The following is a 27245-nucleotide window of genomic DNA, read 5'->3' as shown; positions in this document are numbered from 1 at the left end:
AAAATCACAAGCCCAACCCCACCCCTACAATAGCCACTCCTCGTACCCCTCCAACCATACCCCTCACCACAGCTAACACAAGTCCCCGACGACGTACTCACAGTAATACACAACAAGCTCTCAAACACAACACCGCACGACCTCAACAACAACAGCAGTAAGTACCCATCTCACTTCCACACACAACCTCAGACATTCCTTCAAACTCGTACTTATACTAGTTTATCTTTACCGATAACAGCAATAACCACACACGAATACAGACAAGAGACAGGTCGCTACCAACAACTCCTTTTAATCAAATTTAGAACTCAAGACTTTACAATTTGCCTTAAAATTCACCAAACTATATCAACAATTGAACCACAACAGTACCTGAAATTTCACGACAAGGGTTTTCGCCACGAACAGACATGACATAGATTAATCATCTATCACCGTAGACACAGAGGTGCAAGAATTACAAGGAAGCTTGAAGAAGGAACTCCACAGAACAAGAACTCTCAAATTTTAACAAGTGTTTTAACATGTATGTACCTTATATTTTAGTGTTTAAACTTATCAAGGGTTTTATACTATTGTCGCGTATTGGCAGGGTAAATAAGTAAATAAATTAGTACAGCACCTGGTAGCAGCCTATTTCTAACATTTATTAACTAAGCACTACAATTACAGATTTACACTCACACAGACGATAGCCGAGATTACAACTTACACACGTACACGGTCACACACTTACACTGTTCGCGCGGTCTCTTAGTTTCTCTTATGTTCCATCTACAATGACACAAACACACACAGAGTCATCGATTACGTACAATACACTCACTCAGCCACACTCATTAGCGCTGTCACGGTCCACAGCCTACACGTCAGTCTCGCAGGTCGGGATAGTATCCGCTGTTCACTCAATCCATAGAACCCCGTTCGCAGTCCGCACATATCGGCACCCTGTGTTCCCTTCGCGCTGCTTCAGAACACTCCAGGTTCTCCTCCAGCAGCCCGCCTCAAGGGACACACACACACACGCGCGCACACACATCAGGGAAACAGGAATGAGTCCTCGGCTCCAACAGGCAGATACTCTATCAGAGCTGACATCTCAGCCCAGGCTATCACTGACTGCGCTCCAGCGAACTCAATCTCGCTCTCACTCACTCACTAACTGACTCTCGCTGACTGTCACTCCAAGTTACTCCTCTCCTTATATACCTGCTCTGGGCCTTCCAGAACAGTCCGGATGCTAGATGTATCCAGGAACCTCGCGAGATAGAAGACTCCAGATTAATAGTCGAGTAATTTCCGTCGTCCTCTGCTGTGGGAGCGTGGACGGAGGCGAGAGGGCCGGCCTAGCACCAAGTGTTGCTCGTGATTGGCTGATTAGCGTGCTCGAGCGTAATGGGGGTGGGGCCAATACAATGACGCCCCTGGCGAGTAGCGAGTTGGCATGGCGGACGCCATAACCATTACACTATGTTTCATGTATTTTAATATGTTTACTGTATACGCATTAAGTTTTAGCTTACTGTAGCATTTCACTGCCACATTGGTCGCAGATACTACTCAATCCCATACAGACAAAACATTATCTTTAACCCCATTAGATATCCAGATGCTCTAATCATAATAACATCTTTGTGACATACACCAATGTCTAACGGCTACAATATTGTAATATACCAGCTGATGATGGCCATACGAGGCCGAAACCGGTACTGATGTGAATCTGTTTGTAATAAATAAAGTATTGATAGGTGGAACATCTTTCTTGTCTATATACACCAAGCAAAAGTCGCCTTTAATCACTTACTGCATCATCACTGTTGCAAAAACATGTATGTGACAGGTATTGATACAATGCATTAAACTGTGATACAGTGATGCAAGTGCGATAACAGGTATAACTTGAAACAATATTCTCTCACCCATGGGTAACTAATTCAAACATCGAGCTTGAATTATTATTATTATTATTATTATTATTATTATTATTATTATTATTATTACTACCACCACCACTACTACTACTTTTATGTGGATAGCCTCTGTGGCTCAGGTGGCAGCGCGCCAGCCTCTCACCGCTGGGTTCCGTGGTTCAAATCACTGAGATTTGTGCTGGGCAAAGTGGAGGCGGGACAGGTTTTTCTCCAGTTTTCCCTGTCATATTTCATTCTAGCAACACTCTCCAATATCATTTCATTTCATTTCATTTGTCATTCATTAATCACTGCCGCAGAGGAGTGCGACAGGCTTCGGCAGCCGGCACAATTCCTATCCTCGCCGCTAAATGAGAGCTTCATTCATTCCATTCCTGACCTGGCTGAATGACTGGAAACAGGCTGGATTTTCATTACTTGTATGTATGGCTATGAAGTGATGTACATTCATTTATTATTATTATTATTATTATTATTATTATTATTATTATTATTATTATTATTATTATTATTTACGTAGTCAAATGATCATATTGTGTGTGAGATTATGTCATTAAACGTGTTGTACATAGACATTTATATCAGTTCCGTTAATGTAAATACCTGTGAATTAATATAATAATTTATTCTTACCTGCACATATAAATTGTAATCCATAATTGTTAAACACAATGTAACTTCCAGAATGGTAATAGGTGACTAGAACGATGGAGAATATTCCGTACATAATAATCTATGTATTGGACACTCTAGAATTTTCAAGAAGGTAGTTTTTTTGGTAATGTAGCTTTCTAGAAGCCTGGCCATGGCATATATATAAGGAGACGATCTTGACGGTGAAGTTAGTTATGGAGAGTTACTGTTAGGTGAGTTGTTGGAAGTTATTGGAAGAGAGTTAGTGTGTAGCAAGGTGCGACATGCTTTTAAGCAGTCAACTGTTTTACTTGTGTTTCAGTGTTGTGATCTCGATGTGCAGCGATTGGCAGATGTCTTTAAATGGCGGTTTGTGATGTGAGTGTTTTGTTGTGACAGCAGTGATCAAGGTTGTGTGTGTGTTAAATTTGTAAATAAATGTAAATAAAATAATTGTACCAACTGACAGCATCTCGTGTGCGTCTTTGTGGATATGTTAACGGGTATGTAAAAAGTATGTGCCAATTACAAGCTTTCAGTGGGGTATCAAGGGAAAACTAGAAGTAATGGCATACTGATAGAAAACAAGTGTGCGTTCGTGAAGCGGAAGTAGTTGTACATTTAGCATGCTTTTCAGTAAACTGCTGACTGGAGTCGCCGTGGTGTCAAAGGTTAAGTGGGGTGCCACTAATACAATCACAGTTGGTAGGTGGGTTTGAATGCCACTTGAGCCTAATCATTTCATTCGCACTTTGTACTTCGAGAATCATCCACAAAGCCAATGTATCTGAATACTCTCATGTCATGGATTATTTACTTATTTATTTATTTATTTATTTATTTATTTATTTATTTTTGCACTGTAGCATTGTCAGCATTACAGATTCACAGGCTTATGCAATAAGGTTTTAAAGGCTTTCAGGATTTTCTGGCTGCTGAGCGTACACTACATCTTTCAAATAGCCTCATAGGAAGAAGTCCAGTGGCGTCAAATTGGGCGATCTAGCAGGCCAGGTGACAGATTCTCCCCTTCCTATCCACTGACTGGGGGTGTGTAGCATTCAGGTAGTTGCGAACATCTACTGACATGTGAGGAGGAGCTCCGTTGTGTTGATACCACATGGTTACATGCTCACCCAGGGGAACAACCTCTAGAAGCAATGGTGGTTCGTCTTGAAGGAACTGTAAGTACCGGGCTCCTGTCAAATGATCCTCAAAGAAATATGATCCAATTAGGTCATCACTCAGTACACCACACCAGACATTTACTCTCCATCGTGACTTAAATACTGCCTGCCTTACCCAGTGGGGATTTCCAACACTCCAGTAGTGGATATTATGATGATTCACAGAGCCATTATTATGAAATTGTGACACATCCACAAATAATATGTGAGATACAAATGCAGGATCATTTGCCACTTGCGCCAGTATCCAGCACTGAAATCAAAATGAGTTTCAAAGTATTGCCCGTGGAGCTCTTGATGTACCTGCAGGTGATACGGACGAAACAAACCGGCATACAACATCTGTACAATAGACGACTGGCTGATGTTGTCCTGTTATGTTACTGCCCGAGTACTTGTGTGAGGATTGCTCCCTAGAAAGTGTCCAAAACCGGACATAAGTGGTACCTCTCCATCAGGAACTGTTCGCGGAAAGTGACGAAGTTATATGCAAACATCGCTCCAGCCTCCTAAACGTAACTGCGATTGGTTGTCGTCTGTGTGGAAGTCTTTCGTGGAACAGGTGTATTGCTTCCTGTGTATTCTGTCTTGCTTCACCACCGATGAGGAGTATGTCAACATACTCAACTGCTGAATACATAGCGAAGAAATGATCAGCACTGCTAGGCTACACCAAGCGTCAGGCCGGCACATACTGAGCACGCAAGCTGCATGCTATTGGTCGAATGTGGCACATATGGGCTTGTATTCGATCCTCATGGCTAAAAATGTGAATACAAATATTTAGCAGTCGTGGGATTGAAACCCACTTATCAACGGCACATGCATCAGCACGTCTGTGCTTAGTCCATGGCACCACATTAAGACTTCCCACGCATTCCCCAGAAAGCATACTGGATGTCCATTTAGTTCTGGTTCTCTAATTCACTCACATTTTCTATTAGTAAACTCTTGTTTATAGTATTAATTTCATATTCTAATTAACCTCAACATAGCATATTGGTCCGTGGCAATTCTGGCTGCACTAACCGTTTGAGTGTCTGTGATCAGTGGATATTAATGTTTCCAGTACACTGGTAAGTACACCTAACCCACTACTTCAAACAATTCATGTTCAGTAGCTTTGGGTTATCGAATCCATTCATGAGTAATATTAGGCCACAATCCATGGCATGAGGCAATGGGAGGTCAAAGAACATTGTGCTCCAACGCTGTCCGCCCTGTGACACATCAGGAGGGTTCGATGTTGCATGTCTTTATTTCTTTGTAAACATTGCATGCTATTTGTTGAATGCCGCGCAAATGGCCTTGTGTTTAATCCTTGAAGTTCATAATACAAATAAAATTATTTGGTTACAGTGAGTTTCGAACCCACCACTCAAACACAGATGTAGTACCATCTCCGTACTTAGTCCATTACACCATGGTGACTGTTGCCGTGAACTTATCAGAAAGCGTGCTTTGTGTAAAACTACTTCCCACTTCACAAACTCTCACACATTTTCTATCAGTATGACATCGCTTTCAGCGCTGATTTCATATCCAATCGTAAGCTTATATAATTGGTACGTACTTTTTTCATAACCGTTTGACAGGTTTGATGAATTGTGTAAATTCCCGTTGCATACATGTTTTTGCAAAAATCTTGCTGTGACGGCGCAGTAAGTGTTTTAAATGCAACTGTAGCTTGCTATACAGAAAAGGAGAATCAACCATCACACAACTGACATTCATTGGGATGCCTAACAACAGAAAGAGTCAGGCACAGCAGACTCACCTGGTATAAAGATAAGAACCAGGAGAATAGTGTGGAGTGGACTACAAGGGAAACTGCTGAAGCATGTAGCATTTCAGGAACCACAGTGTATAAAGTTTGCACTAAGGGCCTTTTTGTGTCATCAGGTAAGAGGAGAACACCGAAAGTGCAGTGAGGCAAAACAGCAGTGTTTTAAAATACAATGAGTTTGAATGGAGTGCAATTAGATGAAAAGTGCACAAGTTTTTTTTATTAACAATCAACCACCAGCACTAAATTCTATTCTGTTAGCTGTCAGTATTGATCCAGATCTCCCAGATTTTAAAAGGTCAACACTCCATGTTCTGAATATTGGATTTTCACGACCGCATTGCAATCTAAACCGACTTTCAACCTATTAGGTCGTGTTACGTACATTTAGTATGTGTTGAAGGGATGTTAAGTACAGAAGAAAAATTGCCAACCAGACACCAGTGGGGTCCGAACCCACAACCTCCCGATTTCGCATCGGTTGCTCTACCAATTGAGCTATGGTGACCTAGGCCATCTTTGTTCTGTTGGAAAGGATCTAAGCTACAGGTCTGGTACTATTACCATCACATTGTAGAGTTCGTTTAAGTTGCCCGTTGAGGGCCAAGTCAATGAATATTGAATTTTCATGACTGCATTGTAATCGAAACTAACTTTCAACCTATTAGGTCGTGTTACGTACATTTAGTATGTGTTGAAGTTAAGTACAGAACAAAAATGGCCAACCAGACACCAGTGGGATCCGAACCCACAACCTCCCGATTTCGCATCAGTTGCTCTACCAATTGAGCTATGGTGGCCGAGGCATCTTTGTTCTGTTGGAAATGATCTAAGCTACAGGTCTGGTACTACTACCATCATACTGCAGAGTGCGTTTAAGTTGCCCGTTGAGGGCCAAGTCAATGAACATTGAATTTTCACGACCGCATTGTAATCAAAACCGACTTTCAACCTATTAGGTCGTGTTACGTACATTTAGTACGTGTTGAAGAGATGTTAAGTTCAGAACAAACCTCTGTACTTTAATGCTGCTAATATACTTTACTGTGAAGACCTCCTTTTAACCTAGTATTCTATTTGGCCCTCAGGTATCTGTGCAATGTATACGGCTTTCTAGAATTTATTTCAAGAATCGTGCAGGCCAATGTTTTTAAGTTTGCTCTGTTTCTACAGCATGGCTTCACTCTGTTTTAAATTGTGCATAACTTTCCTTTAAAACATATTCTGTATGTTCTTTGCAATATTTTTCATCTGGACTTTTAATTCCTATTCGTGACCTTCTCCTGTATTTTCCTACTATTTTCTTATGTACGTTGGTTGGGAAATATTTGTCTTGTTCCATGTGTGTATTTCATAATGTTGGATATATTCCTGTTGTGTAATACTGCATCACATTTCTGTAACCATTCCTTTGTAATAGTTCTGTAACACGTCAAGATATGAGCTGCGATATTCTATTGGTTTGGTCATGCTGTTGGTAACTCGTCGAGTTTGTGCTCTGAATACATATCTTTGTAAAAACCGACGTTGGTATTCTTGTTTTACCCTCTTGTCTCTCATTCATATTTATTTTATTCTTCTCCCATGTACTATCAACGGCTCACCTCTCCTTGCCCAGAACTGGTTAAGTTATTCATATTTTAATAATCATCACCACATCTCACCCTTGTGGACAATATGTATCTGCATCGGCCAATCAGTTGCCAATGTCTATTTGGCACTTCTTCATGAAAGAGTCTACAACTTCCTTGTATCATTTCTGCTGTCTTTTCTGATTATGTTGTCCATTCTTCAATTGGTAACATATTACTTGCCTTGGAAGGCACGTGTTGGTCTGCAGATGACATGGCTGGCCCATCAAAGTCGATGACTGATTATCATTACCTCAATGTTCGTGTCAATATGATCATTTTTCAGTTGTAAAGATGCTCATATTTAAAAGAATATTAATGGTAAGACAAAAATTATACAGAATGCATCAAGAAGAATAAACGTATATGTATATTTTCTCTACAAATTATAAATTGAGATTTTTTGTTTTGCAAATGTTAAGAAGTAATATTGCAGAAGACCAAGGTAAACATTTCTAATATAAAGTTACAAGTCTTCATGGCATCTTACCTGGTGATTTGACAGCATGCATAGCGAGAAAGGACAATGGCAGTACAACAGAAGAATGCGCCTTCAACAGTTCCTGATTTTGACGTCCTACAGCCTGCAACGTAAGTGCCAAGGCTGAACGTACACTCTCATCTGGAAAAAAAAAATATATCAAGAAGACTAAAGCATCACAAGCAATAGTGTTCAGCAAGGAGTAGAAAGCAGATTTAGTTAAAAAAATTAATTTAGCATCCAGCAATATCTCCTGACTCAATCAAAAATTTTCAGGGGAATATGTAAAAATAAATCTAGATCAGGTCAGGATCACCCTATTACCATATGTGACTAGACAGTACTACCTATGTCTGCATGGACAAGGGTCAAGTGGCCATTACCAAACTTGACACCCAGAGGGGGGATCAACAGCTACAGGCAGAGGAGTCTTCCCCATTGGAGGCCAGATGAAGACTTTGTGGAGGAAATGACACCTAAATTCACCACAAAGGAGAACATGATCAATGGTTTAGAGGGCAGAAGGGGACCCCAATTTCAACAGCAGATTAAACAAAAGAAATTCCTCCTGTCAGCAATGTCTGTACTTCAGTAAAGCTGTTGCAAAAGGTGTCTGTACTCCTGAGGAGCAGCCTAAAGTTACATCTCACGCTAAGTATAAAATGCCTCTGTGAGTGGTGACCCCTCCATAATAATAGCCTAAATATGAATATGGTACTTGTAAACTTGCCTTGGAAAAGGTTAGGGCATACCCTACAAGCGTATGCAGTTCCTTGGGTCCTGGGAGAAATGTGAAAAATGGGTGACCAATAGCCAATATCATGAAGGTGGACATAATCAACTTTATGACCATGATAGGAAAGGCAGAAGATGTGATGGAAATGTGGAGAAATAGGGTTCAGAAATGATGGGGTTCAACAAAGTTACATGTAAGGGGTAAGGAAAGAAGAGAATGAGGAAAGGATATGCACTATATTGAAGTGGTAGCAAAGAGATAATAAATGGAGTGGGTCTGATAATTTCAAAACAGCTGGACAACAGAACAATGAAAATTACACTGAAAATGAGGAACGAAGTGAAGCACTTCATATAAGTGCATGCATCACAGACAGGGAACAAAGAGGAAGATATTGAGGAATTCCTGGAGAAACTAGAAAAAGAGATAACTGAAGTAGAAGTGATTATAATGGGAGACTTTAATGCACAAGTGGGAAATGAAAAGTAAAGGAAGAAGTAATCGGACTATATGGATATAGGAAAAAGAATGAAGGAGAGATACTAGTTGAGTTTTGTGAGAGGAATGAAATAATTTTGGGCAGCACATGGTTTTGGAAGAAAAAAAACAGCAGGAAAATTATGAGATATGGCTGGGGTGATGAAAGAATAAAATCAGTGATTACATTCTGATGGGACTGATAAAGTAGTTAGTGGGACATAAAACAATTATTATTACTTCTGGAGGAAAGGACAAATTGCAGACAGTTTATGGATGTAACAGGTTTACCAGGAGAAGCATTTGACGGAGATCACAGAGTTGTGATAGCAAAAACGGAAGTTGGGAAAATGGAAAATTTAAATTGTAAAATAAAGGTGTGGAAATTAAAAGACAAGAATATACAGGAAGAATTCCTGGAGAGACTGAAACAACAAATTAAAGTTACTGAAGTAGCCAATGTGGAAGATGAGGTCCAAAATCAAAAGGCCCTTTAATACCTGTGGTAAAACATCGACAAGAATGAAAGGAAAGGAGACACCCGGGTGGAATGAGAAGATGAGAGAAGCAACAAAAGAAAAGAAGAAAGGAAAATGAATTATCTTGGCATTTAAAGGAAATGTAAGAAATTGATAAGAGAAGGAAAATTTGGAATAATTTACATAACAGAAAAAAAAACAAAAAAAAAAACAAATGGAATAGGCAGTAAAAGAAAGCTGTATGGAATTATACAAAGTAATCAGGAAAGAAAGAGAGTATACAAAGCTAATGAAAGGGGAAGGTGGAGAGTTGATAACACATCCAAAGAAATAAATGGAAGATGGAAGGAGTATTTTGATAAACTGGTGAATGTGAGAATCTGGAGTGACGACTCAACAGCAGATGATGATATAACAATGTTAGAGGAGGAATTAGCAGTCCATAAAATGATGACATTCCCTCTGAATTGCTCACTGCCTTAGGAGAAACCAGTATAGCGAGGTAATTCCATTTAATGTGTAAGATGTATGAGACAGGAGAATTGCCATCTAATTTTGTTATACCTATTCCCAAGAAAGCTAATGCTAACAAGTATGAAAACTACCGCACCATTAGTTTAGTATCTCACGGCTGAAAAATTTTAACACGTATTATTTACAGAAGAATGGAAAGACAGGTTGAAACCGAGTCGGGAGAAAATCAATTTGGCTTCAGAAGAAATGTCGAAACACGTGCAGCAATCCTGACTTTATGTCTAATCTTAGAGGATCGAATTAAGGACAAGCCCACATACATGGTGTTCGTAGATCTTGAAAAGGCATTTGATAATATTTGATTGGACGAAGCTATTTGAGATTCTGAAGGTGATTGGGATCAGGTACCAATAACGAAGAATGATAATGTTCAATTTCATTGTTCTGAGAGCAATCACGTGGAGTCGAACTGCATAATAATGAAATTAAATAGTACACATAAGATGTTAAAACATCCAAGGAAATATGGAATTGCAAAGAACAATTCCGATCAGAATCCTAGTGGCCGTGAGCAAGACAAAGTAATGGTCGAATTGTTAACACCAACTCTTAACCCAATCGCATCATTTGACGACCCTAGCTCGTCATTGTTATTCGTGGCATATGAATCAAATGACGAGCTCTGCTCGCGGTGATGCACAGCTGTACATCGATCCATGTAGTTCAGTCACTAACCCACAAACACCATTTGTATGCATTCTGAGCTGAAGTTTACACATGTGGCTTCGGTTTTTCCCTTTCACTGGGTTCTCACACACTTCCGGAACATGAGATAAGATAATTTTTTTCCATATAAATTCGCTCTTGTCAGTTGCCATCATGGCGTCAAGCGGATGTGCTGGTGTTGATGAAGAAGGAATCTTCATAAAAGGAAAGAAAAATTCCACCTAATCAATACATTTATTTTCTTGTAAAGTATTACAATCTAGGACCGGTTTCGACCCTTCATAGGTCATCCTCAGCTATATCAGAATCACATTTGCATTTCTATCTTATACCTCTGAAAGACCTTCATGATATATTGTTTCATAATTTTCAGTGAAAACTTATCTTAAAAACTTTGGAATTAGGTCATGAGCGAGGCATTCTTTCAAAAATGCAATGTTCTTAATTGTATTCATTAATTTAATTCTGATATTCCTATATTTATATGCTTGACTCTTTGCCTGGTTGGTGTTAACATCTTGATTTATGAATTTCATTTTCCGTATTGACATTTAAAATATAGCAATATCAGAATTAAATAAATGAATACAATTAAGAACATTGCATTTTTGAAAGAATGCCTCGCTCATGACCTAATTCCAAAGTTTTTAAGATAAGTTTTCACTGAAAATTATGAAACAATATATCATGAAGGTCTTTCAGAGGTATAAGATAGAAATGCAAATGTGATTCTGATATAGCTGAGGATGACCTATGAAGGGTCGAAACCGGTCCTAGATTGTAATACTTTACAAGAAAATAAATATATTGATTAGGTGGAATTTTTCTTTCCTTTTATGAAGATTGGTAAATGTCAATACGGAAAATGAAATTCATAAATCAAGATGAAGAAGGAATACGGAAGCTAATAGATAGTGTTTTAGAGAGTGATATTGAAGGCAGTGATGCTTGTGACGACGAAAGAGACCCTGAAGTCCTTAGTTCGAGTACTAGCAATGCGTATAATAGTTCTGATGACACGGAAAGTGATGCAAATAATGACGGTGTGCCGAGTCTTTCGAAATGAGCTCGTACCTCGGCTCAGACTAACTTGACTGACTGGAACTGGACAAAAAGTGACAATAAACCTGTTGTACATAAGTTCAGTGAATACAGTGGGGTTAGTGAAAACTTACTGAAAAAGTTTCATATGCAGCCACTATCCGAACTCTCAGTTTTTGTGAATACATGGACCCTTTGTTTGACAAAATATCTGTCGAGACAAATTCATATGAAGCAAAACATTTGAGCAATCCTGCCAGAAAAAAGTTGAAAGACGATGACAAATGGTTTGAGATTACACGCGACGAAATTAGGGCAAATTTTGCGTTAGTTATACTAATGTCACAAGTGCAAAAGTCAAGAATACAGTTATACTGGAGTAAAAACAGGTGTATAAACACTCCTATTTTTCGTGAAACCATGAGCAGGGGAAGATTTATTATAATTTCACGATTTTTACATTTTGTTGACGATGAACAAGTCGATAGTAGTGACAAACTAAGAAAGATTAGGCCTATAATACAACATTTCTGCTCCAAATTTTCAGAATTATATTTACCTTCACAAGACATTGCTCTAGATGAAAGTCTAATGAAATTCAGAGGCCGCCTTTCATATGTCCAGTGTAATAGGTCTAAACGTTCTAGGTTTGGAATAAAAATTTACAAAATTTGTGAATCAAGTTCTGGCTACTGTCTGTCTTTCAAAATTTATGTAGGTGATGATGTAATGGATCCAAGTCTGCCAGCAAGTACAAACGTTGTTTTTAGATAATTGGTATTCTTCCCCAGATTTATTCAAAAGGTTACACGACAAGCAGATGAATGTAATTGGAACTGTTAGACAGAACCGAAAAGACATGCCTCGCGATATCAGTTAGACGAAACTAAAATGTGGAGAGTATGAGACGTGGGCTGTCAAACAGTATATTGTGTGTGAAGTGGAAAGATAACAAGGATGTTTGCTTTCTCACCACTAAACACAAATCAGCTGAAATGACAGGGACAGGCAAACTCAGACGAAAGAGAGGACAAACCCCGAGGGAAGAAGTGATAAAGCCCAAGTGTGGCCTTGAATACCAGAAGGGGATGGGTGGTGTTGACCTTCAGGATCAGGTTACAGCTCTGTTTCGCGTCATGCGACGCACAGTGAAAGGGTATAGGAAAATATTCTTTTACCTCCTAGATGTGTGCATTTTCAATTCCTTCACTGTGTATCACAAGGTCGCTGCTAGCAGAAAGATGAGCTACACGGACTTCCGAACTAGCATTGTACAGCAGCTACTAGAGACTGTTCAGTTACCGGAGTACTCGGTTCGAGGTCGACCTTCAGCGAGCACCACCCCAACCAGATTACAAGCTAAATCATGGGCCCACTTTCCCATGCGTATTCCCCCAACAGAGAAGAAATCAAAAGTCACAAGAAGGTGTGTTGTGTGCTACAGCCGGGGTAAAAGAAGCGAAACTTGCTGGCACAGCAAAAAGTGTGGCGTAGCTCTTCACTTAGAAGAATGTTTTGAAGTGTACCACACCCAGCAGACGTACTAAAATAGCGGCATTGGTAAGTTTATTACTTCGTTATCATGCATGCAAATTTTCAGAAAGGTATATTTACTGGTTGGTTTTGTATGATTTTCTAAATAATACTGTGTTGACAACGGCTGGAGGGCGGTATTTAAATGTGATTTCTTAGTGAACTCCTATGGTATTTAAATGTGAGGCGAATGGGTTAAAAAAAAATGAATTGAATGCACATTGAAAGAAAAAGCACATGCAAGTTAGCTGCAAGAAGAGTGATTTGGAAGGAAATGCATCAACGTTATAATATCAACTTAACAAGGTGCTCTGGAATGCTATGTTCTCGTAGTGCTAACTCTGCGTAGAACCAAGGAGTTATGTTCAAGCTGCCGCAGGAGCGTCCAATGATTTCCGCATCACTGTAGGAGTACATCAAGGCTTTGCCTTATCACCAGTGCTGTTCATTCTTGTGATGGACACTGTTACATCAGACCCGAACAAGCCAATACCATGGACACTTCCCTATGCTGATGTCGTTGGCTGCTGAGAATAAGTCCGATCTCCAGCGCCAAACAGAAGAGTGGAGCAACCGACTAGCGCAATACGGCCTGTGGCTCAACAAAAAGAAGACAGAATACATGACATTAGATCCTCGAGAAGTTAGAACCATCCATGTTGATGGTGAAGCTCTACCACGAGTAGAGAAATTTAAATATCTTGGCCCCACACTCTCTGACGATGGCAGACTTACTGATGAGGTCAACATAAGACACACAGCCTGGCTGAAGTGGCAAATGACAACGGGCGTCACCTGCGATCGTCGGATGAAGGACCATCTGAAATCTAAGATCTACAGGATTGTTATCCGCCCCGTTGCTCTCTAGGTACTAAGTGTTGGCCTGCTACTAAGGAGGCAGAACGTCGATTAAGCACCATGGAGACAAAAATGCTTAGGTGGACAGCTGGCATCACTAGACTGGATCATATTTCAAACGACGATATTAGGAAATGCTTTGGCGTTGCACCGATCCAGAAGAAAATGCAAGAAAACCATCTGCGCTGGTCTGGAAATGTGTTGTGTGCAGAAGACAAGACACTAGCAAAGTCAGCATATACATTGGAAGTCGCTGGAAAGAGGCCCAAGGGACGACCAAGAAAGCGATGGATCGATACAGCGCACAACGACCTGAAAGGTGTAAGACAACATCCTGACATGGCCCGTGACCGAATTCAATGGAGACAACGAATCCACACAGCGGACCCTGCCACCAGGCGGGACAAACACTAAAGAAGAAGATACGCGTAAAATACGTATAATTTTAATATTAACATTAAAAGAATTTCATTGAATATGCAAAAATACGGCAAGACTCATCTAGTCAAATCAAAAGAAAAGGGCATTGAACAGGCCTTGGCTTATAAGAAGAAAGATTTGAATAGAATACAATTTTATCTAAATAAATACAACTAGCAATTACAACTGAGATAAATACATAAAGTTAAAGCAGATATTGGTAGTCTGCAAAGAATTAAAAAAAAAAAATCTATCTAAACCGATACTTACAACCATTATCATACAAGAAGGCTTTGCATTTGTCAATATGTTTTCATTAATCTCTTCTATGATTTTGTATTTCCCAACCGAGCAAGACACGTACAACATGGACCTGTAAAGAAGAATATGGGGGGAGCTGTCCGGAGGAAACCCAGCCGATTTGACGGGCAAAACAGAGCTCTATTCCCGAGGAATCCTGATGGCTGGTGGCGGAACAACGAGGCTGACCAATGCAACTGATGGCTAAAAAGAATTAACATCCTGGCAGGTGGAGAATAAGATAAGTTTCAGAGTAATATAAATTGAATTCTATAGTTTTCATGCATTGTAGATTATTTGTATTTTGATTATCATGTGATAGATAGTTTATACATTTGAGACATATCAATCTAAGCTATTTCCTCGCGAGTGACCCAATAGTGTGTCATTTTAAGAAGGAATTAGGCAGTCTTCTTAAGAAAATAAGATCATATCCAATTAGGGAAGAGACTATATTATATGATTGTGTGATTTCTACAATGTCAGTTAGTTATAGTATATCATGCCATAACATATGTGAAATATTTTAAGAATAGAATGCCGTAGGAAGTTAGGGGAAATGTAGGATATCGTATTTAACAAATATAGGTTACCTGTTGCCATAAATTAGTGAGATAATGTTAGATATGAATATACAGATAGACAGAGGACATTCTGATATTGAAAATGTAAGCACTGATCCAGAAATTGATTTATTTTAAAGATGAAGAGAATTTTTTGCGTCAGTGTGGGTTATACAAGATGAATGTTGAAATATGTTACGTTAGATATGAAGTGAAATATGAGACTAGAGATATGAGATGATGTTATTTCAATTTCAATTTCAATTTCAATCAGCCATTTCAATCATTAAAATGATGTGGCCTCTTTAAGTCGTGGGTATAGGTAGGCCTTCAACAGTCTTCTCCAAGTAGAACGGTCTTGGGCAGATCTCATCCAAGTGGTACCAGCGATCTTCTTGATATCTTTGTCCCATCTGTCCGGTGGTCTTCCTCTAGGCCTTCGATGTTCTCTCGGACTCCACTCCAGCACTAGTTTTGTCCATCTATCATCATTTCTTCGTGCAACATGGCCAGCCCACTGCCATTTTAAGGAGCGTACTCTCTCTAAGATGTCTTTAACCTTTGTAACAGACCGGATGTCATCAGCTCTTTTCCTATCTTTCTTTGTATAGCCTAGCATTGACCTTTCCATGGCTCTCTGCGCGGTCCGAAGTTTCCCTTTTGTGAATTCGTTCAGAGTCCAAGTCTCACAGCCATAAGTCAGCACAGGAAGGATGCATTGGTCAAATACTGTTATATGAAGATAGAAAGGAAACAATTGAGAAAAGATGTTAATGCAGCGAGGATATAATCAAAATGAATGAAATATGACAAGAGAAAGGATAAAATATTGGCGCAGATGCAGATATTGAACCAATAAGGATGTTTCATTGGTAGATAATCCATATCACATAATAAATGGCAGCATAATACGATACTTATGAATAATATGGCAGGAGCTGATCATCAAAATAAACCTTAATATGCATGATTATTTGTGAGTATTCCAACATTAGATACCTACTTACAGGTTGTATTTGATAGTATATCAAGTATGACTGGCATTTATTGGCACGTATTTGTCATTAATACATCTTATTAATAATACTGAGAGGTTGATAGTCATTTCAAATCATCCATATTATTCCCTATACTTAAAGTTGAACTTCATGAGGTCATACATTGGATTTCCAATTTAATTGAGAAGTTATTTGGTTATTTATGATATATTTATTTGATTTTGAAACATAGATGTTTTAATGCAATGCTTATCACTAGTAATATTTTAATTTTGAATGAATTGTAGCCCATGAATGCTACATAAGTATGAAACTGATTTTATTCTTTATGCCAAGTTCACAAAAAGTTTAGTAAGAAAAAAGAAAGTCATTGCCCTTGAAATCAAAGATGAACTTACGATAAAATGAAGAATGTTTTGTGTGAGCAAGACTGAACAATTAATTTAAGTGGATTTAACTCACATGAATTTGTAAATAACTTATTTCTTTTATTTTCTTGTCTACTGTTAGACAAATATGAAGCGGCTATCCATTTCCATGACGATTATATTAATTCACACGACGACTAATGATTATATACAAATAATTTGAAGACTGTAATCAGAATCAATTGATTAATTTTGGGATTTTCAAGCAGATACTTTACAATTTATCCATCATATTTCCTTTTCATGAATAAATATTAGTAAATAAGGTACAATTTAATATCATTTATCATTAGTTGGAATAGTACGTAAGTTAGAGTTAAGGCAGCCCAATCGATATCACTACTGAACGTTTGGTGGAGACGTACATTTTTTTTTCTGGATCGAAGAAATGCATACTTGCGTATCTGCATTATGTGGAATCTACATAAAAATAAAAAAAGGATTAAAAAAATTAAATTTAACTTTGATATTTACCCTGAGATGCCTACTGACTCTGGCTGGAGATTTCTTCGACGCTAATCATCTTGGACGCAGGAGATGGCGCAAGAAAAATTGGCACTGAATGTCAGGCCAAAAGAGACGGACACACGTACGCACAGATCAAGAAAAACTGATAATCCAACAGGGGACTATGAAGAAATAAATCTAATTTTCGAAGCAAGGAAAAGACATGAAGAACAGAAAGAGAGATTAACGCCCAAACTCTTAAGACGAGAGAAGAGAAAGATAATGATGGGTAAGAAAAAGGATTTCTCACAGTAATCATGATTATTTAGTAGAATAAGTTAAATATATAATATTAGAGAACTGTTGGTCCCAGGAATTAACCTGGGAGGAGTCCATGTGGCTTTTGTCACCACATGGCTCTGGACAAATGGGAGTGAAACGCATCGTTGCTTGTCATCTGCAACTATAACATATTGGGTTCAGCAAGAGAACCCAACTTAGCCTCTTTCACTCCAACTCCAGCATGTAACCTACAAGAGGTGTCCCTGTTAAACCGAGCAACCCACTGGAAGGTTGGGTAACCAATCCCAGCGGGAAACTGGGTCGGTGAGCTGATCAGTGCTGGTGGCTTCAAGGCTTACAACCTTGATAGTTAAAAACCCGTTACCTTTTAGGTAACCACCATTATGACTCTCGTAATACTCGAAACATGGAGACAAAGAATATTCAGAAATGTACCCCAGGTGGTAAACAATCCACCCCCACACAGTCTGGGGCAAGCAGGTCATCGGATTCTGGGGAACCTGCACCTTCATGCTTCCCACTTCTATCTAATTCTGCTAAACGACAACCAAAGAGAAACTTCGAGTACTTTGCTACAATAAATATTAATTCCCTACTGAAGGTAGGCAAGCTCAAACAAACGCTTGACGTGCTGGAAAAGTACAAGGTTATGATAGCAGCGCTACAAAAGACTCGGTTTATCGACGAGGATACAATAAAGTCCGGAGTGTACAGAATCTACAAGGGGAAACCTGGTGAAAGAGTTATCAAGACACTTCCACAATTTGGTACTGGGTTTGCGGTACACCACAAGATGGTTGACCATATTTTAGATTTCACTTCACCTAACGGAAGGACCTCCTCGTTATCCTTCAGGTCTCGTAATAGAGCATACACAATCATAAATTTCCACTCACCCACGAATGACACAAACCGTTCAAACCTGGAAAATGTAGAACAATGCTGGGCCACCTTAGAAGAAACTCTAGATAATATCCCTTCCCACCATTCCATCATACTCATAGGAGACTTCAATGCACAAGTCGGTAAGGAGTGGAAGTACCGGAAGATAGTAGGCCATTATCCAGCCCATAAGAGAACAAACAGAAATGGAGAACGTCTCATTGAACTCTGTGACAAGTACAACTTAGTCCTGAAATCAACAGCCTTCAAACGTCTACCTAGAAAGGCCAAAACATGGAGGAGTCCAAATCCTATGCTTGGTGAATTCCAGTTAGACCATGTTGCTATACCACGGCAACATCATACGGACATACAGAACGTCAAGGTATTGCGAGGAGCCAACATAGATTCTGATCACTACCTTTCACTTGTCAAGATTAATATGCAACCCTTTAGAAAAAAACCAAATCTCCAAAGTAGTCATAAGATACCTAGGTTCAACACTCTGCAACTGCATGATGAGGAATGTGATTTTCAGGATACCGTCAGGAAGAATACAGAGAAAGAAGGATGGCCTGCCTTACAAAAGGCCTTGCTGGATGCCGCTCAAGAAACTATCCCTGTCTCATCAACCAAAGGCAAACACCTATGGTGGAGTTCAAAGTGTGATGAGGTTATAGAAGAAAGGCGTAAAGCCTGGACTAGGTGGAAGCAACATAAAATTGAAGCCAATTATGAAGCCTTCCTCATGCAAAGAAAAGCTACAGCTAACACCATCCTCAGTGCCAAGAGAAATTACCTCAGGAGCCTAATGCAACAGGCTGAAAATAATTTTCAGAGAAACAACTCAAGAGACCTGTACAAAGGACTTAAGAAGCAAACGACCCAGTACACAGCTCCTACCCTCATCCTCCACGGGCCAGATGGAAAACTTCAACTGAACAATAAAGACTGCACCAAAACTCTTACAGATTATTTCCAGAAGCTACTAAACGCAGAGAAACCTAAAGAAAAGCTTATTTTCCATGAGCCTTCACACAGGAACCCTGATTCTCAACCACCTACGAGAGAAGAAATAAAGGACATTATCGCTGGTCTCAAGAACAATAAGGCTTCAGGTGAAGACGGCATAGTTGCCGAGATGTGGAAACATGCAGATGACCAGTCTTTGCAGAGCATCCATCAAATCATAAAGGACATATGGACAACAGAGTCCCTACCCGAAGGATGGACGTCTGCCGTGATTCATCCCCTCCACACGAAGGGAAGTAAGACAGACCTCAACAATTATAGAGGTATTTCCTTGTTACAAATTACCTACAAGATCCTCTCTGTAGCCCTGCTTAATAGAGTCACCACACAGCTAGACTCACAGTTAGGTGAATACCAAGCTGGTTTGCGTAAGACTAGATCCTGTCCAGAACAGATACACAATCTTAAGACAGTTCTCAATTACAAAAGCCGAGGTGGACATCCCTGGGTGGCGGTACTAGTAGATTTTCAGAAAGCTTATGACTCTGTGGACAGAGACACCCTTTTCTCCATACTATGGGAACTTGGTCTGGATGGGAAGACCCTACGATTGGTTCAAGCCACTCTGAGGAACACGACGTCCAAGGTCAGGTTCAGAGGTGAACTATCTGAAAGCTTTCCAATCAGAACAGGAGTTAGACAGGGTGATGGTCTCTCCTGCATTCTCTTCAACTGTGTCCTGGAAAAGATCATTAGAGAATGGAGAACGATGCTACCACTGGGAGCTGGACTGAAGCTTGGGTACAAGAGAGACAACCTCATTGTCCTGTGCCTAGCCTTTGCTGATGACCTCATTCTACTGGCAAACAATATAGAGGAGGCTACCTACAACTTACAGAATCCTTATTGTGTAGCGGTTAAGACTGGTCTGAAAATCAGCATCCAGAAGACTGAATTTATGACCAATATCAAGGAGGCCCCTTCTACAATACCTCTCACAGACGCTACCATACAAAAAGTACCTGCAGTTAAGTACTTGGGAGAATGGATCTCTGCGAATCAGAGCGAGAACCCAGCCATAGATGCCAGATGTACCAAGTTTGAAAGGGCTTATCACTCGTGTCGTAGTATCTATTCATCTAAGTGCCTCTCCAAGAACCTCAAACTCAGACACTACAACTCTGTAGTCAAACCATCTGTTCTGTATGCTTCTGAGTGCCTTGTAATGGCTAGGAAGGGCCCACTCAGAAAGCTGGAGTTAAAAGAGAGGAAGATCCTGAGGAGGATATTAGGACCAATCAGAGAGGAAGGAGGCACTTACAGAATCCACCATAATGATGAACTGTATGAACACCAGGAGGACATCGTCACGTCTATAAGGAAAAGGCGCCTGACCTTATATGAACACTTGGCCCGTCTGAATTCCAAAAGACTCACCAACAGGATATTCACAGTAACAGGAAGAGGCAAGGCTTCTAAGAACAAATGGATCACGTCAGTTAAGTCAGATATGGAACAACTAGATATCCCACTGGGACAAACTCATGACCGACTACTGTTCCGTCAAGCCATCCGACACGGAGTTTTCCCGACGTCCCTTACAAGTAAGACTACAGGAACTAAGTGGACCGAGGAGAGAAAGCTGGCTCATAGTCAGCAAATGAAGGAGTATTGGAAGAAGAAGAAAGCAACAACTTTACCCAAGAGTAGATACAAGACCCGTGGTCCTCAGTAGGCCTAAACGACAAAGAAGAAGAATGAGAGAACAGTTAAGAGTGCATACGGAAACAGGAACATGTGCCAGAAGACTGGGGAAAGGGAAAAATAATACTAATCTTTAAGAAGGGAAAAAGAAAAAAAAAAGTGCGATAATTATAGAGGAACCACACTCTTACCACAAAGGGCAAAAATAATGCAAAAGAAATTAGAGAGGAGAATGAGAAGAAAAGTAGAAAGAGAGTTGCAAGGGGAACAGTTCGCCTTTAGAAGTGGAAGATCTACATTGGACCAACCTTCACCATGAGGCAATTAATGGAAAAGAATTGGGAATATGGAAAGGATCTGGGATCTGGTCATGACATTCACAGATCTAAGAAATGCATATAATAGTGTTACCAAGGAGAAGGTTTGGGAAATCATAGTCAAAGAGTGGCTGGGTACACAAACTGTAGTAATGATGCAAGCAATGTACAACAACTGCATCAGCAGCTTAATGACTCCAGTTGGAAGGATGGAATGGTTTAGAAATGAAACTGGACTAAGACAGGGGAGTGTGTTGCCACTTCTTTTGTTTCTTATGGTGATGGACGAAATTTTAAAAGAGACAAAGGAAGCATATGGGAATAGGGAGATGAAATTATTACTACTTGCAGATGATATTGTGGTCTGGTGAACGAACAGCAAAGAATTACAAGAACAACAAGTTGCATTGAACAAGAAAATCAAAAAGTATGGTATGAAAATCAATGCAGAGAAAACCAAGATGACGGTGATATCAAGACGAGAAAGACAAGGAAAAGGCATTGTGAAAATTGGTGGTCAAAGCCTTGAAATTGTGGACAATATCAAATACCTAGGGAGTGAATTAATGCAGAATACAAGTATGGACATGGAGATTAGCAAGGGGGTGCAATAGGGCATAGCAGTCTACTAGAGTGTAAGAAAGCTTATCTGGAATAAGGAAGTAACTAGGAAGTGTAAATGTAAAAAATGTATTATGAACCCATAGTGACTTACGCAGCTGAGGCCTGGACCATGACAAGTAGGGAGGAGAGTAGAATTCAAGCCAGTGAAATGAAATACCTGAGTAGTATGATAGGAACGACTGAGAAACAAAAATGTGAGAGAGGAGGTTGGAATGGAAAACCTACTAAATGAGAAAAATGATAGGAATAAACTATGATTGTTTGTTTATTCATCTTTATTCGTGGCAAAGTTAGGGCTCAAGGCCCTCTCTTTCACTTATAGATAGGAACATGAAAAGAAACACATGATAGGATGAACACAATGACAGGTCAGTATGGAAAGAGGGAGCAGTAAACTCTGTCCAAATCTAGTTTTACTTGATGTTTGACGCCATATTGGAAAAAAGAAGCAATCCTATTGGGTCAGACGACCCCATGTGGCTGATTATGTTTATTGCTTAAAGCACGTGGCTTTGTTGATGTATGCATGCTTCTGGCACCTCAACTTTAATTATGGTTAACACTTTGGTGTGATTTTGTTCAAATATTTTGTTATCACTTAGTTTAAAATCTATTTAAATTCCTTCATGATATGTTGTAAATAGTGTAGTGTTTAGTGTATTGTTACATATACCATTACATTTTATAATGTTATTTTCCTTTACATTCCACTAACTACTTTTATGGTTTTCGGAGATGCCCCGTTATATTTTTGTGAGATTATTGAGTAATATTAGGATAGTAAATTGAAGTAAAGTTTTGTTTTAGAATTTCCCATTATGACATTGTTATACATTTTACTGATTTGTTTTCTGTATGTCATCATTGCAATTTCTGTATTTTGAGTTAATGGATTAGTGTGCGGGTTTAAACTGTAATTTTCATTGGAACTTGAACATGAGTTTGAACTGTGTTCGACGATAGGCCCCGAACTCCCACCTGTTTTGTGTCCCATAACAATACAACTTACAATTTAAGGGAGGTAGAAAATATAACGTGGGAAGCTCTAGGTGAACAGTTGACAGCTGAGAAGTGCAGTGGTACTGTTGACATGTAGATCAAGCCTGCCAGGTTAAAATGAACTTTTTCATTTGTCTATAACCTGGCAGGCTTGATCTACATATTAACAGATTTACTTTCCATTAAGATATTGTAATGATAACAGACAGTCTCAATACCAAACTGTGGGACTATGAAAGACCATAATAATTGCCACACTTAAATAAAATGGATCAACAGCTAACCAGCTGTATTTTAATAAATCATTATACAAATATTTCATAGATCAGGGACATAAAATGAAAGATTCTCATATTTTAACATTGTTGTATTGTCATTTTGTCTGCAAACTGTTGGCACATAGTTAATTTTAAAGAAAGTGTTGATACGCAGACATTTCATAGAATTGGGATATAATATGAAAGGATTTTCTTGTTTGAATTTTCTAACACTGTTGTATTGTTATTTTGTCTGCAAGCTGTCGGCAGTAAGGTCTTTGATACATGTAATTTTACTAAAAAGCTGAAGAAGAGAATTTGTTTTCTCAAAACATGGGCTTGTGTCTGTATATAAGTAAATGATAGTTTAAATAATAATACATTCTGAATTGTATTGACTTGGTGGAACCTGGTCACAATTAACTGTTATAATTAAGTCAATACGGACTATTAGTTGGCCATCATGGTCAAGTTAATAGATATTAAGCCTAGCTCTTTGTTTTCATGTTTCATAAATATAGACATATCCACAAAGTAATGTAAATGCTTGCATGTGATCGTTTAATGCTCTTTTTGAGATCTTGTATTTTCCAAATGAACATTACATTCGCAAGATATTCATTTAATTGATGTGGTTGCCATTTGTTGACATTGCACGGAAACAAATTTGCTAGTCAACTTGTTTTAAACTTGGCAATATCTATCAAAACATCAAGTAAAAACTAGATCTGGACAAAGTATAGTAGTAATACATCCTTTACTTCTCAGCCCCATTTCCTGATAACTTGTCTAACAAACAATGTTTTGTGATCAGTTTGTTTCTACTTCCCAGCTTCATCAAAAGGGCAGGCATCAACACTCAATGAGGGGTCATCTTGACAGATTAACTCAAGTAAAATACACTGCTCAGCTCATCCTACCCAGAATTAAACTGACACAGTACTTCCCTCCCATTTTCTATTCTTTGTTTGATGTCTATTGTACTTAACCTAACTTTTTCAGTTTAGTGGAGTTGTTAGTTTATAGTGGCAACAGATTTTCATTTCAGTCTTTTATCTGAACTTGTATGAAGAGATCTTTAGCTTAAGTTGATGTTTTATGTCAAAACACTTTATAACATCTCTTGATAAGAGTTCTTAAGATGGCAGCTACTGTGTGGGAGTCTGTGATATTCGTAGTGGATAACGGTTTAAGATGCAATGAAAAATGTGGCAAATGCAGAAGAGTAGTAAAAAACGGGGTTCTGTGTTGAAAGTGTGTGGCTATGACCCAAGTGTAAACAAACTGATAGTGAGGCAGAACAACACGAAAGAGAGACTTACGAAACTATACTTAAGATTTTAGGCGTGCTACAAGAAGACTTATGCGCTCTGAAATTTGAAAATCAAAGCTTAAAGGACAGAATATATAAACTGGAAGATAAAGAAGAAATTGGAGAAGAAAGATCGCCATGGACGGAAGTGACGCGTAGCCAAAAACTACGCACCACTTCAAACCAGGGAAAAACTCTTTGCAGTGCCAAAATAGATTTTAGTCATTGCAATAAGTCCCAGAAGAAGATACACCAAGTTTTCCGAATAATCTTAAATCCAGTGGAGGTAACCCACAGAAGAAGAAAACCAACGGAAAGTCAAGATTGCCAAAAATTCATCTCTACGCAGACAGTCAAGGTAGGGGTATGGGAGAAAGCATCAAGGATGAGCTGAAGAATCCAGATATTGAGGTTTTAGGACTAGTAAAACCAGGTGCCAAAACAGGAGAGGTACTTTCAAGTTGTGATCCAGTGTTAGAGAAGGACAATTATGTGGTGACTGTGAGTGGTACAAATGACATTGCTGCAAATGAAGGTGAGGAATTAATTATGACCCTCGGAGGTAAGATTCCAAACTACCTGACTCAAAAGTAATTGTAGTTAATGTACCACTCAGGTATGACCTTTTAGAGGACTTGTGTGTGAATAAAGCTGTGTATGATGTAAATATAAAAATCAAGAGATTATGCAAAAGTTTTAGAAATGTCTATGTAGTAGATACTTTAGGTCTTGGCAGGCAAATGTTCACTAGGCATGGGTTACATCTGAATGGTAATGGAAAAGCAACTCTCTGCAGACAAATTGCTACAAATATCAACAGAGATTTGTAAACTAATTTGTATTTAAGAAAACCTATACCACTAAACTGGCACATACAGGGAAACCTGCCAGAAAATCCAGATCCTTAAATCAAGATCTGTGTACTAGTATATAATTTATTATTACCTGTAAATAGGATGTATAAATACAATGTAATGTTGTGCAACACAGGGTAATAGTCTAGAACAACACACCTTTGTCACTCGAGTTTTAGAGAATGTTCTATCCAATTGTACAACTCTATAGGTTATTGGAGACTCGAGAAGATACAAGAATCAACAAATACAGATGACTCTCGATAATTTGGCACTTGTTAATTTAAATCTCTCGATAATTTGAAGTTTTCCTTGTCCCTTGAAAAATACTCAATAAATTGTAAACAATATTATTTGGTCCCCTCGGTAATTTGAAGATGTAGGAATGGCATCTTGCTCGCCGACATTCTAAAATTTGAAGTCAGGCTTCCCTACTCTCTATAATTTGAAGTCTGTGATTACAGTATGTATTGTTATCGTGGACAGATCTGTTGTTTGTTTACATCAATAATGAGATGTACGAGTGACTCAAGACTTGAGTCTTCTTACAAACGTTCAAGTGTGTTACAGTATGTTAACGTTTGATTTGTGTAATTTTTAAGTATCAAAATGAGTTCAAGAAAGAACAAGTGTCTTTCCATAAGTGATAAAAAGCGTGAGATTCAAGCTGTGGAGGATGGAAAATTGAAAAAACATGTCGCCAAATAGTTCGGTATTCTACCATTGACATTGTCGATAATTTTGAAAAATAAAGATCGCGTCACTGAAAGTGCCTTACGTGCGAGTAGAAAAAGGTCACGTCGGGGTGAATTTCCCCGTCTTGGAGAGGGCTTGCTTAAGTGGATTCGTCAGTGTAGAGGAAACAATGTTCGCCTGAGCGGTTTCATGTTGAAGGAAAAGGCCAAGTCTTTTGCGCAGTCTCTCAGGATTAAAGGATTTGCAACAAGTGAGGGGTGACTTACAAATTTCAAAAACCACATGCCATCACAGTTAAAAAGATCTGTGGAAAAAGCACCAGCGTGGATAATTCCATTTGTTCTGAATGGATTGACGAACTAAATGAACTTCTGAATGGCTATGGCCTATGACCCAAGGAACGTATTCAACACAGACAAAACCGGGCTTTTTTTATAAATGTCTTCCTGATCAGACCCTGACATTCAAAGACGAGAAGTGTCATGGAGGGAAACTGAGCAAGGAAAGAATAACTGTCTTTCTAGCATGTAACATGGATGGATCTCAAAAGTTGAAACCACATATTATAGGAAAGTCTGCGAAACCACGCTGCTTCAATGAAATAAAATCGATGCCCACAGCTTATCAGTCAAACAAAAAAGCATGGATGACGACAGAGTTGTTTAATGAATGGCTGACCTCGGTTAGCAGTGACATGAAAAAGGAAAAACGCAAAATCTGTTTTTGGACCACTGCACCGTGCACAATAACCCACCACCATTGGACTAAGTAAAATTGATTTTTTTTCAACCCAACACAACATCAAGATTGCAACCATTAGACCAAGGCATTATTCAAAATTTAAAAACTCTCTACCTCAGAGAAATTGTTTCTCTTGTGCTGGATAGCATCGAAAAAGGTAAGAAGGCGAACGTAACAGTTTTGACCCCTATAATCATGATTGATAAGGTCTGGAAAAATGTCAACCCTACCACCATTTATAACTGCTTCAAAAAGTGCGGGTTTAAGCAAACCGAAAACGTGGAACAGTCATCAGAGCTGCCAAAATTTACGAATTTTGACTCAGGATGGGGACTTCTACCTAACTGCAGAGAGTTAACGTTTAAGGATTACGTTCAAGTTGACAATGATATCAGTGTCCACGGTGCCCTAACCGAAGCTGAACTGTTGGATTTAGCCTCTCTGGATGA

At 39.0% G+C, this 27245-nt stretch overlaps 1 protein-coding gene across 3 annotated transcripts in view; it reads right to left on the bottom strand.

Moving 5' to 3' along the window:
• Positions 1-27245, bottom strand: part of LOC136858532 (proteasome adapter and scaffold protein ECM29) — a 925266-nt gene that overhangs the window by 125313 nt on the left and 772708 nt on the right. For all 3 annotated transcript variants that reach the window (XM_067138136.2, XM_067138135.2, XM_067138138.2), the window contains one exon: positions 7665-7796. In XM_067138136.2, coding sequence (XP_066994237.2) covers positions 7665-7796 — 132 coding nt within the window. The remainder of the gene's footprint in view (positions 1-7664; positions 7797-27245) is intronic.

Source organism: Anabrus simplex, chromosome 1 (assembly GCF_040414725.1).
Source record: "Anabrus simplex isolate iqAnaSimp1 chromosome 1, ASM4041472v1, whole genome shotgun sequence".
NCBI lineage: Eukaryota > Metazoa > Arthropoda > Insecta > Orthoptera > Tettigoniidae > Anabrus > Anabrus simplex.
The sequence above is the reverse complement of the archived record's forward strand: the minus strand, read 5'-3'. Positions and strand labels throughout refer to the sequence as shown.